At 33.5% G+C, this 18,430-nt stretch overlaps 2 protein-coding genes across 19 annotated transcripts in view; one reads left to right on the plus strand and one right to left on the minus strand.

The window, feature by feature from the left end:
- Window positions 1-2,911, minus strand: part of LOC126855930 (uncharacterized) — a 32,046-nt gene extending 29,135 nt beyond the window's left edge. Inside the window, exon 1 of one of the 2 annotated variants that reach the window (XM_050604028.1) lies at window positions 2,532-2,911. The gene's annotated coding sequence lies outside the window, so the exon portion shown is untranslated. The remainder of the gene's footprint in view (window positions 1-2,531) is intronic. The other variant, XM_050604047.1, reaches the window with a different exon arrangement.
- Window positions 2,912-4,026: 1,115 nt separating this feature from the next.
- The window catches only part of LOC126855965 (protein retinal degeneration B), a 28,980-nt gene continuing 14,576 nt past the window's right edge, over window positions 4,027-18,430 (plus strand). For 8 of the 17 annotated variants that reach the window (XR_007688312.1, XR_007688318.1, XR_007688323.1 and 5 more), the window contains exons 1-5: window positions 4,027-4,267; window positions 16,325-16,574; window positions 17,141-17,477; window positions 17,829-17,968; window positions 18,094-18,211. Coding sequence is in view for 12 of the 17 variants with exons in the window: in XM_050604146.1 (XP_050460103.1) it covers window positions 16,497-16,574; window positions 17,141-17,477; window positions 17,829-17,968; window positions 18,094-18,211 (673 nt within the window). In the remaining 5 variants the exon portion in view is untranslated. Of the gene's footprint in view, window positions 4,268-14,296; window positions 14,392-14,577; window positions 14,674-14,911; window positions 14,957-16,324; window positions 16,575-17,140; window positions 17,478-17,828; window positions 17,969-18,093; window positions 18,212-18,430 lie in introns of those variants that run through there. The other 9 variants (XM_050604174.1, XM_050604153.1, XM_050604183.1 and 6 more) reach the window with 5 other exon arrangements.

The following is an 18,430-nucleotide window of genomic DNA, read 5'->3' on the forward strand; positions in this document are numbered from 1 at the left end:
CGCGCCTTCGTAGCGAAACATTTCTGTGAATAATATGCTCGATACCGCCGTCGACGGTTTCGCTTCACAGTTGTGTCTATTTTTTTATCTACCAACATTCTTTGATATAATTATCGGTATCTTTTTACATAATTATGCTAATGCGCGAAACTGTAGAATGCAGCTAAAGAATTCTCTTAATGTGCAGTATTATATTCGCTATCGTATAGAACGTCGAAGCTGCTGGCAAGAAGAAAAGACAGACAAAGGCAAAGGATCGTGAACCGAATGCGATTTGTGTTGATAACATTGCGTTGAAATATGTGTGGACCGTACTCGAAAAGAGTTTATGAGGATTATTTTATAAACTTAAAAGTCAAAATTCACGTTTATGTTATACTTTCTACGAGTGCATATAAATATTGAAAAAAACGTAGAATATTCCCTTAAAATCGCAAATTCCATTATTTCGCATATTTCATCATGTTTCTTTTTTTTTTTCACGGAATATTTCTAGCCTCGCTGCTAGACACACGCGCCGAGAAGTATATAATCTTATTAAAATGCACATACCGCTATTAATAAAATTTTCATACGGCTAGACACGCGGCCGGTTCGTGCAACTCGCTACCGGGTCGGTAAGATTTAAAGGAGAGCGAACGATATCGCGCGGAATGCACAAATCGATATTGCGGAATAAAGCGAGCATGTCGGCCGATGAACTGGCCCGTGTCCAATCGAGAGAAAACTTGGACTTTTCATTCGCGATGAAAAATGTGCGTGTGAAAAAAGCACAAATGTATGATAAAGAGATTGATTATCGATTAACTTGAAAACCAATTAGGGAGTAGCTGAATTAAACATATTTGATTATAAAAAATTGCTTGACAACAATTTTATTCAATTTTCTTTTTTGAATTTTATATTTAACGTTTGATTGATTAATAGGAAAATTAGGAATTATAATAATTATAAAATAAACATAAGGATAAAAAATAGTTGTCAAAAAAATTATTGTCAAGTTATTAAAAATTTTCAAACTTTCTACTAACTCGATTAAATCCGATTAGTATTTAATCATGTCGTACATATATTGGTTAATTATTGATCTTTTAATCCTGATCAGGTTAATCCTGATTAATAATATAATGAATTTTGGATACGTAACGTAAACTGTTTGCCAATCGGTGCATGTGTCTTTTGTAATTCTCAGTTAATTACTGGTCCCAAAATAATAACTAGAATAATTTAGGCTAGGCATAAACTTTACCGATTCGTTTATTGACTTGACTAATTTCTAGCTAATCTTTCAGAAAATGCTCTTTTAACGGCGCATCATTTATTATAAAATAAAATTATCCGTGTACTGATTAAAATAACTAGCCATCGTTTGCGGTTTATCCAAACAGGATTTTTTAACCGTTAGTCATAAAATCTTAATTACCGTCCAGTAAATTCAAAATAGTAAAAACTGGCTAGTTGATTTTTTTCTATTCGAATAATTTTTATCTCTAACCGCACAAATGAGTTGGCAGAGATACAATCTGCGGAAGGATTCGATAATTCTTTCCCCTTACTCCTGTAACTTATCAGTGAGATGATGAAATTTGTACTCATTGTCAGCTGCATGTTTCGTTCATTCGTTTGAAATGAGAATTTATTCTTTCCGCGAAAATAGATAATTCGCCCGGTTGTTGGTCTTACAAATCTTTTATAACATATAGATAAATTATTCTTTTCGATGTACGCGTTTCTTTCTCATTGTTAGCACCATAAATAAAATTAAATATCTCGAACCCACTTACGTTGATTGCTGATAACGAAGACAAATTGTGTAAAAGATATACGATCGTGATTTTTCAATTTTTATTTTTCGCAAATTTTACGTTGGAAGCATTGTACAAGGAAACAATTACAAATTGAGAAAACCACTCTCTAATCTATATCAGTTTTTTTTTTAATTAACGCGATTACCGTAAAATTATAATCAACATTTATTATAAGATAAATATTTTTCGTACGACATTTTCATTAAGAAAAATTCTTTTGTTCGTTGCAATTGAAAATTCATAAATGACATTTTACGCCAATCTAGAATGTAAAATGATATTAATCTTTAATAACGGTACAAATATGTCGGAAGTCATATCGGACATAAATGTCAAACTTTATATAACTTCCATTACGCTGCGTCATGGATGCCGAAATGGTCGGATCGCATAAACCTGCTCATTTTAATGGAAAACTCATTATTGATAAAGGCTCGTCAAGTTTTTTTGTTATATCCGTAAAAATTGAGTTAAAGAACTTTCGAGACTTGTATTTTGAATCTCTTTTCTTCCGCATTTTGAGTGCCATGTATCATCTTATCGATTATTTTGCCGGCGCGAGTGTATATTAAAATATCATATTCAAATCTATTTTGCATGCTGAGGAAAGATAAGGAAACAAAACTTGTTTATGTCATATCAATTTTTTGCATATTTGCAAAAAATAACTCGGAAAAAAACTAGAAGAAAATTTAAACTCCTCCTCCCTCCCAAATTTCTTACCTCTCTTGTTTCCGCGATTTCTTGCCGGCGATCTTGGCCGATTCGTATCTTTTCGTATCTTCGGTGAGGATAGCAAAGTGTCGCGATTCGTTCGCGTTACAAGAATAAAGACGTCCCGGGATTTACCCGCGTCGCGTCGCGTCGCGGCGCGTCGTCGAGGATCGATTAGGAGCGTGTCCCGTGCTCTGATTTGCCTTGCACGTCGCGCTTCGGTTTTCGCGAATCCAAGAGTGATCTGGGAGAAATCACGTTCTCCCGAAAGAGGTTCGCTACCTTCTTCCAGTGGCTTTCTTTCGCTTCTTCGGATCCAAGATTCGTACCTTTGTAGTACCGGCTCGTTATATCACCGAGGAACGTGACGTGCGCTCTCCCGTGTAATCCTGTCGTAACTGACAACTGGCGCTACTGGCGGATTTTCACTATGACAACCGATGACGACACGACGACCGACGGAACGACCCGACGATGTATTGTATGTTACGAGACCATGGATGATTAGTGACGTAACTAAAGTAATGCAAAAGGCGTTCTCGACTAGCGTTCGCCTTTTCGCCTTAATTAATCCTGCTTTCTTTATCAGCAACATAATTACGATTCTTAATTTAAATTCGATAAAAATTTCGCAAAATTGATAATTTTTAAGTTACAAACGGTATAAAAGAAATTTTTTTTGCAGAAGCTTTTAAAAACTAAAGTCAATAAGGAATCCATTGGATATAAATTTGGGAAGAAAAAAAGATTTGTGATATGTTCTCTTACGAGTAAAAATACAAGGAAATAAAAATTGGTAAATAAAAATTATTTCGAAATCCTAACTCTGATAGAATATTTATACTTTGTACACTTCAAACGTTTATATTCATTCGCTTTTGGATCGAAGAATCATCGTAGTGGTTTTTAAAATTGAAATAGTTGATTTTTCGAGCACTGCGTACGTGGTGAATGATCATTGGTCGTTTGATCGTTCAAGTTGTCCACGAACATTCGCGTTATGAAAACGCGGCGTTACATGCACGTATGCTATAATGTAATTCTACATCTTTATATTGCAAAATCTTAGGTTGAAGTGTGATTTTTAAATTATCCTTAGCTGAATATCGCAAAAAATTGCAAAAGAAAGAATGGTATCTAATTTATTTCCAAATTTGACGAGATATATATCGCATTACTATTAAATAAATACATATATCCGCGCAAAATGTGTATATCGTGTGCATAAAAAAATTTATAATTTTGAAAAACATGTACAAAAATTATGAAATTGATAAAGATGTGAACGAAAATAAAATCGCAAAAGTAAACATCCAAAAATAAAGATTTTAAGATTGTTGAGAATTACAAACTGTTATGGAATTAAAAGAAATATCTCGGAGATGTTTTTTTGCGAATCGTAGGAAAAGGCGCTAGATATGGCAATGCGATCTTAATCATAACGGCGCATGCGCCTGAGGAATGCCAACCGAGATGACGTTCCGGCTCATCTTGAATAAGTCCAAAGTCCAAGTCGGGACCGGGAGTGCCGGGACCAGGGACGGCAGGAACTTCGTTTTGGCGTTCTGGCGTTCTCACCTGGCATCACTGTCGCCAAGCAGTCGTGACGCGTAAAGATGCCGGAAAACACTCTGCGGATGGACGATCGTCGTCGCGTGTGATCGTGCGAACGTGTAAACCCGCGAGTGCGAGTGCGAGTGCCCAAGGATTGTTGGAGCCACTTGGAAAGTTTAATTGGTGAATCGGTAAGTCAGCGATTAATTGGCATATTTCTATAAATCAACTGCGTGCTTTCGGCGCGAATCGAGCAATTTGATAGAGCGTGTTGATTCGATATGTTCGATGATGACGAGCAATGATATACGAAAATGCTGTAAAGGCAAATAGAATCGAGGGGACGATCTCGTAAGAAGCATTGAAGAGAAGGAGGAAAGGAACAAGTATAGAGAATGTGTCAAAAAATAGTACTACTTTTATACCTTTATAATAATGGAACAATTTGATAATTTTTATTTCTGATTTTTCTTCTCTGTGACAGTCACGTGTGATATCTCTAATAATATAATAAAACTATTAAAAAACGGCTTCCATAATATTATTGATAAACTAGGAGGCTTAATAAGATAAAATAACTTTTTATGATTAAAATTAGCTGTTTGAGGAGAGATTTTGAAATGTTCGAGATCTTAAATACAAGTTTAATGCATAATACATTAAGTATTGTGTTTTGCAAATCAGCAGATTTAACAAAAATCATTCCAATTGTTTGAAAATTTACTTTTGTGTGCGTGTGTGTCTGTGTGTTTGATGAGTATTTTATATTTTATACAATACATTAAATAGAATTTTGGATAAACGGGAAAATAAATTTTACTAAAAACAATTTATTAAACTTATCTAAACAAGAGACAATTATAAAACATTATTTACAAGAAGGCAATGTTGTTGAGATAACAATTATTAGAAATTATAATTTATTATGCAGATTACAGATTACAATTTATATGCATACCTCAGAGATTACAATTTATTGTACAGTGTTTTATATTTTAGATGATTAATACATGGGTGGATAGTCGGATTTTATATATTCATAGAGTCGCTGATTTGGCTTCATGAATTTTATAGGATCTGTTGAACTATGTATTTGCATATTCTTGAGGACATGGATTTCCGGTCTTTTAATTATCCTATTATAATAATATAATAGTTTTAATATTAAGAGGCGATGGATTTAGATTCTTGAATTTATAGACTATTTGTTTGACAATCTAGATTTTTTTACAAAACCACAATATTTAGAAATTTTTGAATAAAAAGAGTCTAGACAAAAATGGATTCTGTAACGGATTATATAAACAATTTTTTAAAATAATCATTTAAAAAATATTTTGTTCTACGAAATTAGCATATAATTGCGATATTTTATATATTTATACAAGTATTATTCAAATACTTTTGATATTGTGATTAAATAATACCTTATATCATTTTGTCTTTATTTTAACAATTTTTTTTATTAAATAATATTGTACGATATTTTTAATTTTATCAATAAAAATTACTTGTTCTCTAAAAGAGATTTGTTAAATGCAATTTGTACAACCATAGAAAATATAATTTTGTTACGAATACGGATTTGTTATTTTTTATTGTTAATCGCAATTTTTATTTTATTTTTAAAAATGTAAAATTTGAACGGCCTACTCGAAGAATATTGCTTTCATCAAACATTTAATCTACTATTATTTTGAAAATAAACAATTTGCTGTTTAATCACATACAACCACGCGTTTCTCGTTTTTCGCTCTCGACGGAACGACCATTTTGACATTTACGATTACGATTATAATATTTCTTTTTGAGGAAAACATCACGTTGCTGGTATTCATATAAATATATATATAATTGCACTTGTATATCTCTTATTATTGTTTTGCTGTTGCTAACGTCGGTGAAAGTAAAAAACATCATTAGGTTGACATATTGACATCACGTCGATTGAACAACGACAAACTCTTTCTTTCCATCTTTCTTTAAGAGACGTCACGAGTGACGTCAAACATTTGGAAAATCGATCAAGTCTGTATATAGGCTCGTCCCAATTTTCGTCAGGATGAAAGCTCCTTAGCGAAAAGATGTCAGATTTCCTATTTCAGGATAAGAAGAATAATGGAATTTTGTTTTTTATCTCTATATTTTTATACGTGATATGTCCCAAAATTACGTCCTTTAAATAGCAAATTCTCTGATCAATTTCGAGGTAATTTTTCTTTAGCGAAAATATCAAAAGCGCAATAACTTCAGAGTACGATTGAAAAAAAAAAGAGATTTTTAAAAACTAATTTTTGTAAAGTTAAAAGATTAAAAGATTATATTTAATTACAAAGATAAGATATATGGTAGAAAAAATTGGAAATTTGCAATAAATAATTCTTCTCGCCTTTTTTAAAAGGAAAAGTCTACTCCAAATTGGACAGAGCATATATTGTTAAAAAAATATTCGATTCATGGAATATTTTATATGTATATCTGTTAATTATTTTTCATATTATATTTATATTATATATGCTCTTTTTTTATCAAGAGTAAAATATGAATAAAGACACGATTTTCATGCAACATTCTACGGAAAAGAAGATCGCGCACACAAATCTTTAGTTCAAGAAACATGCATATAGAGAAATCTTTAGCGGGATATCAACAGAAAAAGCGCTAATTTATATAGCTTTATTTATATAGCTTATATAATTATATATTGGAGGAAGTTACGATTTTGTGTTACTGCGTTGCGTGCAATTGGTGCGGAATATCTGGCGATCACGAGTCTCGCGTCGAGTGATAGTGATGCAATTAGGCTCGCGGGAGGAAAACCGCACATGTCCGCTACTAATTACAGTCGGTGATAATTAGAGATCGACGCAAGACGATTGAAGCAGGATTTACCTTGTTGATAATGGCCTTCGTTTGCTCATACATATATATATATATATATATATATATATATATATATATATATGTATGTATATGTATATGTATATGTTTCGTGCACTATACGAGATCGTAACGTACACTTTAAACATTCCTTTTACGCTTTGTTAATTTTTTATTCCTTTATCTCGGATACCATATCCGCCGCTATGACAAAGATGCCCGGGGATAGCATTACACAAGTTCGAAAAAGAAAGAATCAAAAGGAAGGAAATAGAGACAAGATTGATAAGGTCTCGCGCACAAGATTAATAAAGTTTTTACAAAAACAGACAAGATTGAAACTCATTTGTCAACTTGCAAATTACAACATTGATCTTTTATGCGCCGTACACATTTCGGCCAAATGTCGGGTCACAAGGGGATGGGTGTTTATCCTCAGAGGGTGGAAAGGAGACTTCGACCCGCCCTTTCGAAATGTCAAAGGTTACCGCGCAAGTCACATCGTATTCGGTGTATCCCTGGAAGCAATCCTATGTGAATCCAACGGTATTGTTTTCCTTCGCCTGCGAATGATAATTCCCTATCCTCCGCGAGAAATCAAAACAAATTGGAAGAATCTTCTATTTAGAAAATGTTGAAACACCAACTGTCAAGATCGATCGTATGATCTAAGAATTTATTTGTTGGAAGGGAGGGGGAGAAAGGATGCACTTATATTCACACTTATATTTATCAATGAAATGTATAAACGACGACGAGGCAAACATTTCTGTCCACGTGAAGCAGAAATGCATAATTCATGATAAAAATTTCCATTCAAAAATCAAGTTTACAATAAAGTTTAGTCAAATGTCGGTTGTAAATCCGTATTATATATATATATGATGTAGTCGATTCTAACAAATGCGTGGAGAGACGGAAAACATTTGAATCTTGCACAAAAATTGCATAATACATTTCTAGGAGTCGTGTAAATATACATAAATCAAGAGAGCGAGGATTTTCTTACTTTGTCCGGAAAAAAAAACTTCCCCTCATACCTGTCAGGGTTAATAATAATAATCTTAACGATCCGTCCCATCATCGATGCGTTCGAAATCCTTTTAAAGTTTTCGCGCGTAATATTGCATTAATACCGTAGCCCGGAATACATATCCGATCACATACGCATATATATAGCGACACTTTTTCTTTATGTCTCGTGAAAGGTGAAACGTTAAACCAGCAAGCGTTATCGGCGCGCTATCCTATCGAATTCCGAAATTCCTATTTCGCTGTGATCGACGAAAAGGAGCAACTGATATTCGCAACATTTTGGAAAAAGACGTAATTAAAGATGTCCGCCAAAAATTAAAGACGTAGCTTCGTTCGTCGTTGGCTCGCGAACAATCTATTTTTCTCTCGTTAATCGCTTGACACATTTAATTCTAGAAACGAACAAGAGCCAAATCGTGTGCTTTTTGGCGCGCCGGATATTGCGATTAGGATTAAATAGTTTACAATTATCCTCCTTGATCTTTTACCTCACAGAATATAAAATCTCCTTTTATTATATTATTTTATATCCGGAATACAAGATGTAAAAAAAAATCGCCAAATATCGTTTTAATACCAGATTCTCTAGTCAATTTAGTTAGTTTTGTTTTTTTTTTTTTAGCAAAAATATTGAGTAATTTTTTGCAAGTTTTTAATTCTTTTTAAATATATATATATATATATATATATATATATATATATATATATGTATGTATGTATGTATGTATATCTTTGTAACCAAGCTTAAATTAAGATTTTTTTTATGAAAGTTTAGGTGAAATTAAATTTTATCTGAATTTAATAGAAAAATTTTTGTTGAAAATTGAAAAGTTTTGTTAATCTTATGATTCTATAAAGTTCCTGCAAAAACTTTCTTTCTTCCTTTCTTTCTCAATCATTAATAATTCAAAAATGGTCGATGCTTCGACATTTCCACTAAAGAAAAATCGTCTTCAGAACGTTCCATGTCTGTCTCAATTTGGATTTAACTCGAGTGAATAATATAATGAATCATATTATTGTTGTTATTATGTAACGTTATCCAGGTAAAAATATGTTTTGGAGGAAGGAAATTTTCATGAGTGAATTTCCAAGAAAATATTCGATTCGAGAGGAATGAGAAAAGAGGGAAATGTCTTTGGCAAGAGTTGCGATATGCAGGTGATCGACTGTTTACTACGAAGCTTCCGGTTGGCCCAGAGCTCAGATATCAGACCTAGACATAGACGCGCGTCGATAAAGCGCGGGGATTCAACAATGTACCTCCGTTATCACGCGATGCACGCGTTCATAAGCGCGTTGTCTCTTTGCGCTTAAGTGCACTCTGCCATTAATCTCATCTCACCGGAGAACCTAAACCTAAACGAACCTACAATTAGACCAGTCTCGACTGAGTGAAACGTATTGACACATTGTTTCCAGAATTGACTGAAAAGTAATGCACAATTGTATCACTCGAATATAGTAGAATATAGTAGAATATAGCAAATCTCCAAGTCAGATTTTGTATCCTTGTGATAAAATTGTTACATGTATATTTTAAACAAATTCTTCTAAGATATCCGAGATTAAAGCTCGATCATTTAAACGCTCTATAATTTGCGACAAAATTTGGAAAAAAGTTTTATTTGCTATTTTACGTCTTGAGTAATATAGAAAATGAAAATTTTAAAGGCGAAAAATATACTATTTATTATATATTAATATATTATTTATTCTTCTGTTTTTTTTGTTTTTTTTTTTTTATATAAATTATTGCAAATATCATCAATCGATTATCACGAAAACTGTGGCGTTGACTTCAAGTTACGACGATTTCCTATAGTTATTAGTGTCTTAAAATTTTTCGAAATTCCTTTGAGAAAAGAACTCCAAAAGCAAATCTAATATCAACCGATAACGCGATACACGAAGCAAGACATGACGTTCGCTCGTACCAAGCGATTATCCGATTTGTGGCGTTTGACATTTTTTCGAAAATTCAGTGAATACGAGAAATCGAAGGACTGTCAATCACGAACCGTATCGGAGATGTACTCTTCTTCGATGGGCGATGAGAATGATCTTTGTCCGCCGTGTCCTATATCCAGATCGGATCCGCCATTTCCTTGTCCCAGGCCACCGATGTGTGACCCCAGCGCCGGTAATTTTTTCACATACTTGGAATATTTTCAACTTTTCTGCATATTTCAAACTTTTGCGATAAATTTTTATATTCTTGAAATCGTGAATCTGGCGGTACGCTGCGCCGAGATTTAGATGCAGTGAGATTAGAATTGTATACGAGATGATTTAATATCGAAATGGAAAATAAACATGAAAAGCATAAGAAAACAGAATTACATGTATAGAGAGAGAAAAAAAGAAAATCTTACTATTAGATTTATCACAGAATATTATTTCGTTACATGTATATGTTACGTGTATGAAGATAAAATAATACGAGTATTATCTTTTTTCTTCGAAACATAAAAATTGTACATATAAACGCAGGCATATTGTTATTAAACTTTATGAAAATCACACATAAGTAATCATTTTATTATTAATTTATTTTTGTATATTTTAAAATTTGCTATACAGTTAACACAGCTAATTATTAGTAATATAATAATTTGAAACTAAATTAAATTTGTTCTTAGCACATTCTTTTTATTTTGTTATCTCGTGTAAATAATCAATAATCCATAGATAATTCAGTAGATAATACGAATTTAATTTATCGTCGAAAGAAATGTGACAAATGTGGTTTAAAAACTTAAATCGAGGAAAATTTATCGCGCGATAAATTACAACGTTAATGCTTATGCAATAAAAAATACCGATTATGGATCATAGATCCGCGCAAGCTCCAATTTTGGCGAGTGATGTCCCTCTTCGTCGCGATGCCTTTGGTCCTTATCATGTCGGTGATTACTTATGCACATCATAAAGAGGAAATGAAACAGCCAAGAGAGCCGTATCTGAATCTCCCTTACATGCAGCGTCGAACTAAGGTTTTGTTCAACATCATTATTCATCATAATTATCCGCGAAAACTTGAGAAAAATCTGCCTATAGTTGTTTATTTGTTGCAAACATTAGCGAGATCTCGCATAAATATACCGTAGCGTTTTTCAATGACGACGGTAGACATTTTCATAAATTTATCAAATTACTTGTCATGTTTAGGTCATATTTTTTTCGTAGATTAATATTATATTTATAAATATTATATTACAGACCGTGTATTGAGATATGCATATATAATTTATTACTTCTCATTTGCTTAACATTTGCTGACATAAAATGGAAAGAAATTTAAATTCTTGCGTTAAATTTCTCGACGCGAATTTTTTATTCGCTTTTATGTGTTGTAGTTGTTATTACGCAATTTCAACAGCTAAACCTATTTATATTTCCAGTCGTCTCTGTTATCGATTAATGAAGACCCACGATTTCATTGACCTTATTCTAATTCACTCATATACAGGATGGTCTCAAAAGTTCTGGCCGAACTTTGAAATTTTATAGGAAATTTAATTCTGAACAAAAAGTTTCCCATACACATGGGTCTAAAAATGCTTCCTTAAAAAGTTAGCGTCCAAAAACGTCTGAAATCACTTATCCATTTTTACAAATATCAGGGAATGCATGTAGTTTTTAACAAAAAGTACCGAAAAAAAGTTGTAAAGAATTAAATTATCTTTCAAATGAGATCGAAATGATTGTAGTACGTTCCAAAGATAATTTTGAGATAATCAATTTCAACTGTAAAGAAGTTTTTTTATTATCGACTTATCATTCTCCTATGGTGATTGATTTAAACAATGCAGAAAAGTAAAAATTTTTTAGTGGAATAACCAACAAGCAAAATAAACATTAAAAATTAGCTAAGGCCATAATAGCATAAATGAAGAATATTTTTAAAAAACTCTACCATCGATAGCCGAAAAAACTACATTTAAAACTGGTTATTTCAAAACCTATGGAATAAATACTTAACTTTCACAATCATTACCGACTATTTAAGGAAACATTTTCGATCCATGTTTATAAGAAACTTTTTGTTCAGAATTAAATTTTCTATAAAATCTCAAATTCTGGCATTTGGAACATCCAGGCCAACCGTGTATATTTTAAATTTTATATTTCTTACCACATATTAGATATTTCGTGAAATTTTTAAATGAGAAAACGATGAAGAAACAAATTTTATATCTTTCGTGTGAAAAATATGTAAAAGTAGATCCATTTTTCTCAACTCTATTAATTCTCTATCGCACATGGCACGCGTTCGTATATCTGTCATCGTGACTTTTTAGTGTGTTTTAAAAATTATCTATCTAAGAGAAAAATTAATTTATTTTCTCGGAAAATTAGAAAAATTTAATATTATTAACATTTGCCTTATACGGAAGTTTTACGCGACAGATAGTAAATGGATCTTAATGGACAAAATTATTTTATTCTAAAATATTTGACTCGCCAATGTGTAAAAATCTACATTTATTTTTGTTTTTTTTTTTTTCCACTTTTTTCAACAGCCATTTCCTTGGGGCGACGGCAATCACACTCTTTTCCATAATCCCGTGAAAAATCCAGTGCCCCCGCATGGTTATGAAGTCGATGATCCGAACGAACCGCCCTACAAGAGAGCGAGCAAATAGCCGAAGTGATCCTTCATGATTCTGCCAGTGATAGGTGAAAATAGAAGCGAGAGAAACACGATGATTTGTCTATGCGACATACGGTAGTCGTTTTAATTTTTAATCAACTTTCGTCATCCACAAGAAAAAAAAAAATGGAAAGATTATATGTAAAATATTAAATATATAAGCGAGTCTCTCAGTCGCATAAATGCGATCATAGTTGAATGCGATTTTCAACATGTAATTTGAGATTGCTCGTTTATTCGAAATTATTATAAAAAATATTTTTTGTTGCTTGAAACTCTGCTATAAAAGTTTTAAAATAAAAAAATTCTTGTGTGAAAAATCGTGTTATTTGTGTAAATATTACTTCTTTTGTTACATTCATAACAAACCACTTATTTTTCTAGATATTTTATAAATTATTCTCTATAAATGGACAATGATGATTTCTCAATTTTTCGTTTCAAAAAATATACATATGTGTATGTAGTTTGCGAGGAAAAGTCATTCAAATTGAAAATGAGAGAGAGGAATTTAATCTCTAAATAAATTTCGCGATATATTTTCGGAAATATCTTCGAAATCGGAGCAAGAGTGGCGAAAAGACGAGCAGACGTTTTTCCGAAAGAGTAAGGTGGAGAAGATCGCGCGCACCGTTTTCGATCTCGTCTTCTCTCGCGGTAAAGGGGGAGGGAGAGATTATTAGCTAGCTGGAGGGAGAAGATCGCGAGTGGGACGCAGCTGGTCTCGCGCCTTCTTCGTTGTTCAGGGACGATCAATAGACTGGGAGAGGTAGGGGGAGGCGGAGGAGGCGACCGCGACGGTAGACGGTGGTTGTGTCCGGGCAGTGGCGAGTTAAACCACCCCAGGGCGTCACATTTCTGTTATCTAACAACTAATCTCTGATATCGCGTCTCTATCATCTAGGAACGTGATCTCGTTTCCCCTTCCCCGTGTATGGCGATCTCGCGTATATATATATCTCCGGCGCAGAGATCCGAACGGAAATGTCTCGCGCACTGTCGCGTCCAAAAATCCAAATCTCCTCACGATTTATCCTTCAGTATTTTGAGGATGCGCGTACGAAATCTGTATACATATATTTATATATACAATCGTGTTTTTGTTTGTATTTACTTTTTATCGTAAATCGTACAACTGCTACAGTTATCCATTTTAATGCAATTGTGTCATCGTAGAGAATTGTTGAGGATTCTTTGAAAAGGGAGAAGATTGGTTCTGTATCCGTCATATAATCACCTTTTATACGAGATTTACATGTATATGTTTTTTTTTACTAAAGATACACGAAGAACTTGCGTATATGTATATTTAAATTTAAATTTCATCCAGAACCGTACAATTACACGACATTTTAAATCTTTTAATATTATTAAAAAAGCTGAAGAATTTTTCTCCTTTTTCAACTATATATATGCCAATAAAATATGCAAATTTTTATCACGTATGTAAGTTGGGTATTGTACAACGCGCTCGTAGCTTACATTCGTGAAATGACACACGTTTGTTGATGGGCGCCATTTAATTTACGGCCCTGTCCGCGTGAGCTCTGTCGCGGGGGCGGGAATACTACGAGCTCCTCGGATTGGCCGGCGACGATTTCGCGGGTTCGAGGGTCGACGAGTCGCGCAAAGTGATCGCGCCGCCAATCGAGCAACCTCCACCGTCTGTCCACCGTCGCTATCAGGTCAGTTTGTGGCTGCGCGTCGTCGTCGTCGCCGCGCTGTCGCCGTGTTTGTGTTTGTGTGCGTGTCTTTCTCGAAATGTCATTTCTCACCCCGTTGTCTTGCCGTCTTCATTGTGACATCGCTCGTATTATTCGATATTGTTTTTGCCTTCTTTTCCTTGTATATCGATAATTTATAAATTAAATTTATAATAAATATCTCTCTTTTTCAAAGAAGTGACACACGGCGCGTTTCATTATATTATCGAGTAGAGATAAATTTGCGATGTGAAAAAAGAAGAAGCTGAAGGGTTCTGTTGATTGCGATATATGTACATTATCTTTATTCTATTGTATATAAGTATGTATATTTTTTTTTATTATACCATTATTGATATCGTTTTCCTTAGTTTTGAGGAGAAAGAATTGCAATAAATATCATAAGATGATATCGCGCATTTATTTCTATTGTTCATTATTGTGGATGTGGAAGCAAATTTTTTTTAACGAAAGAAGCAAGGAGTTTGATCGATGAAAGCTGTTTATTATTTCTATCATGTTATCAATTCTGAAGATGTTTAAGGAGAGATTATTTACAGAGATTTTTCCCTGCGCGAAAAGCAACGAACGGAGCAAACTTGAAGGTATCGATTGAAGGATTAATTATTGGTTCAGTGAGGGTAATGGACAGTTTTCACGAGTGAAATGCGCGCATTTTCGCGAAAACTCTACGAAAAAAATATGTACCGCGTATAATCGGGATACGAAAAAGAGATTTAACAAAAGACTTGAAAATATTTCTTCCGAAAACTACGTTTTGCATGTTGAATGGTACGTTTGACGTTTTATCATTCGTACTGTTTCCGACTACGTGAGTAAGAATGTGTGTGCGCGAAATTTATAGCGCGACGATTAAAATTACCAAATAAGATACCATATAGGAACGATTTTGTAGAATTTCGCGCAAATTTTATAATCGTCAGACGTCAGTCGTTAATTTTCTCGCGTGGCACGACGTAAAGTTTAGCTTCGCTCGAGGCTGATGCGCGTATAAATAAACATCCCGCTCGTAACGTTCTTGTTTCTATCTGGACGCCTCTCGTGCAAGCGTATAATGTCGATAATTATTACGGAATGATATTTTTACATGTAACACAGTCTTTCACGGTAGAAATGCGAACATGTTAAAAATATTGGAGTTTCGTTAAATCTAAATATATGATTGTAGACAATAGATATCGGTCTCCTCTCTTTTATGCATAATAATAATGTTTTTTATCATTCGACACATAATATCGTCCGTTTTTGCTTCATTTGTACTTGCCATCTGTTTGTACTTGCATCTATATACATGTGTAGCTAGAGATATATCTCGAATATTAACGAATATTGTTTATCGATTGCAATTGCTTATCAGCGAATCTTTTATTCTTCAATCGCGATATATTTTTCGAGCTATTAATGGCTACTTTTAACTATGACATAAACACCGGAATATTTCCGGCATGGCAAGCATCGGGAAGGATGCTATATAGCAGTTTGATACAATCGACATCGTATGCTACGACGAATATTCCGTAACTAAATGCACAGCAATCGCTGTCAAAGAATTTAATGTATTGATAAAAAAAACTTGTAGCGACAATTTAAATATAATTACTCTGTTAGGTCAGGTTTCTTTTTTTATTATTAAATATTTCTATCATATTATTCACTTTTAAATTTTTTATTGGTTGCAGTAGGAAAAACACATATATATTGTATTTTGTTAACAAAATATTAAATATAAACTTGAAAATTGAAAATAAATCGATTGAAAATATTCGATCGAGAAAAGATGATAAAACGATTGTTTCGATAATATTATAATTTCATTTTTAATTTATTGCATTAAATGGTACATTTTTATATAGAGTGGTACATTTTTTTATATCATCTACATAGCAATCGTACATAACTTTATTAACATTTTCAATTTAAATCGCGATATTGAAAAGATTTTTTTATTACAGAAAAATTTCACCTGTTGACATAAAATGAAGACATCACTTGCCATTCCCGTCGAGAAAAATCTCCCGAGATGTCGCGCAGACGTCGAACGCGTCGACTTCGGCATCCGGTATCCTTGAAGAGAAGATGCACTTTGCCAAGATGCACGGGTGATACAGGACAGGCTCCGATAAAATGTTGATCAAGGAGTATCGCATACCGCTACCTCTTACGGTAGAGGAATATCGAATCGCTCAGCTGTACATGATAGCGGTAATTATCACTATTAATATTAGTTTTGACTTATGTTTTGAAACAAAATTCACAATTTAATCAATTTACGGGAGTACACACTTATGTTTACATTTTTTATAAATCTAGCAAAATCATTCAGATAATGATCTGACAAACGAATGAACAACAAAGAGTAGCTATGGTAGGGACTCTCTTTTTCAATAAAGTTGTAAATCTTTCTTTTTTTTTAATTCTCTTCAATTTATTATAATTTTTTGTAAAACTTTTTTCTGTGCCAAACGCATGTGATTTATGATAAAAAGAAAGAGAAACATTGAATCTCAACAGTATTAACATATTATTGCACTCTTTTTTTTTAACTTGTCTCTCATACATCATCTTTTCAAAAACGTACAAATTATTTTCATTCTGCAATTATATTCTGTACGTTTCTATTATTCTATTTTTCTCTCCATTCGCATTTTCTTAGCGTACAGGAAAGGGTTGTTTTTTTTCTCGCCGATAGAGATAAGAATAAAGATTTTTATTTGTACCCGAGAGGATGTATCTCCTTGAGTGATCGTTATATGATATAATTCACGCAGAAAAAATCGCGGGAGGAGAGCAAAGGTGCTGGCAGTGGAGTGGAGATAATCGAGAACGTGCCGTATAGCAATGGTCCAGGCGGTGACGGCCAATACACGCACAAGATCTATCACGTGGGTAGTCATCTGCCGGGCTGGTTCAAGAGCCTGCTACCCAAATCGGCGCTCATCGCCAAGGAAGAAGCATGGAACGCCTATCCATATACCAAGACTCGTTACACGTGTCCGTTCGTGGAGAAGTTCTCCGTCGAGATAGAGACCTATTACTTCCCCGACAATGGTCATCAGGAAAATGTTTTCAATCTTAGCGGCAGTGATTACAGGAACAGAATCGTAGGTAAAGAGGAAATTAGATTACATCGATCAACATCGCCAATTAAATTTTACATTTAAAAGTTGAGCTTAAAAAAGAGCGTTACGATATTTTTCAATGATAAAAAATTGTGTTTATTGTCAAATTCTTAGACGATTATCATATGAATTAGTGTTTGCATTTCTTATTTATCGATACAATATTTATTGTTTGTGTTTCTTATTATTAGATTTTAGTAGAATACTAGAATTTTTAGTGTCAATAGTTTTTCGATCATTATAGATAAATATTTAATGTCATATTTTAACAAAGTTATATATGTGACGATTATCAATATTATTCCTATTGAATCCATTGTTTATCCGTTCTGATAAGATGTGATCGACATCGTCAAGGATCAGCCTTACGGGGCCGATTATGTGAAGGAAGAGGATCCTAAATTGTATGTGTCAGAAAAGACAGGAAGAGGCCCCCTGGAGGACACATGGCTGGAGGATTATTGGGCCGATGTGGAAGTACAAATCTTTTTCTCTCTTTTATCCCTTTTTCTCTTTTTCTTTTATCTTTTTCGAAAAGTTTACACCTTTCTCTGCTTAAGTAGTCTCACCGTTGATACATTAGCAATTTTCTCGCCGTTTAGGGAAAGCAACAGCCAACGCCATCGGGCAAGTCACTAATGTGCGCGTACAAGCTATGCCGAGTAGAGTTCCGTTATTGGGGCATGCAAACGAAATTAGAAAAGTTCATACACGACGTAGGTTAGTACCGTAATATGCTCACCTTTCTGCCCTTTCTTGCCTTTGGATGCCGGACAATATAAAATTTAATTACATTTTAATACAATTAATCTTTTATAAAAGGGAAATCATCTTTTCATCAAATCTCTCTCTCTCTCTCTCTCTCTCTCTCTCTCTCTCTCTCTCTTTCTCTTTCTTTCTCTTTTTTTCTTTCTCTCTTTTATACAGTCTAGAAAAGAT

Source organism: Cataglyphis hispanica, chromosome 2 (assembly GCF_021464435.1).
Source record: "Cataglyphis hispanica isolate Lineage 1 chromosome 2, ULB_Chis1_1.0, whole genome shotgun sequence".
NCBI lineage: Eukaryota > Metazoa > Arthropoda > Insecta > Hymenoptera > Formicidae > Cataglyphis > Cataglyphis hispanica.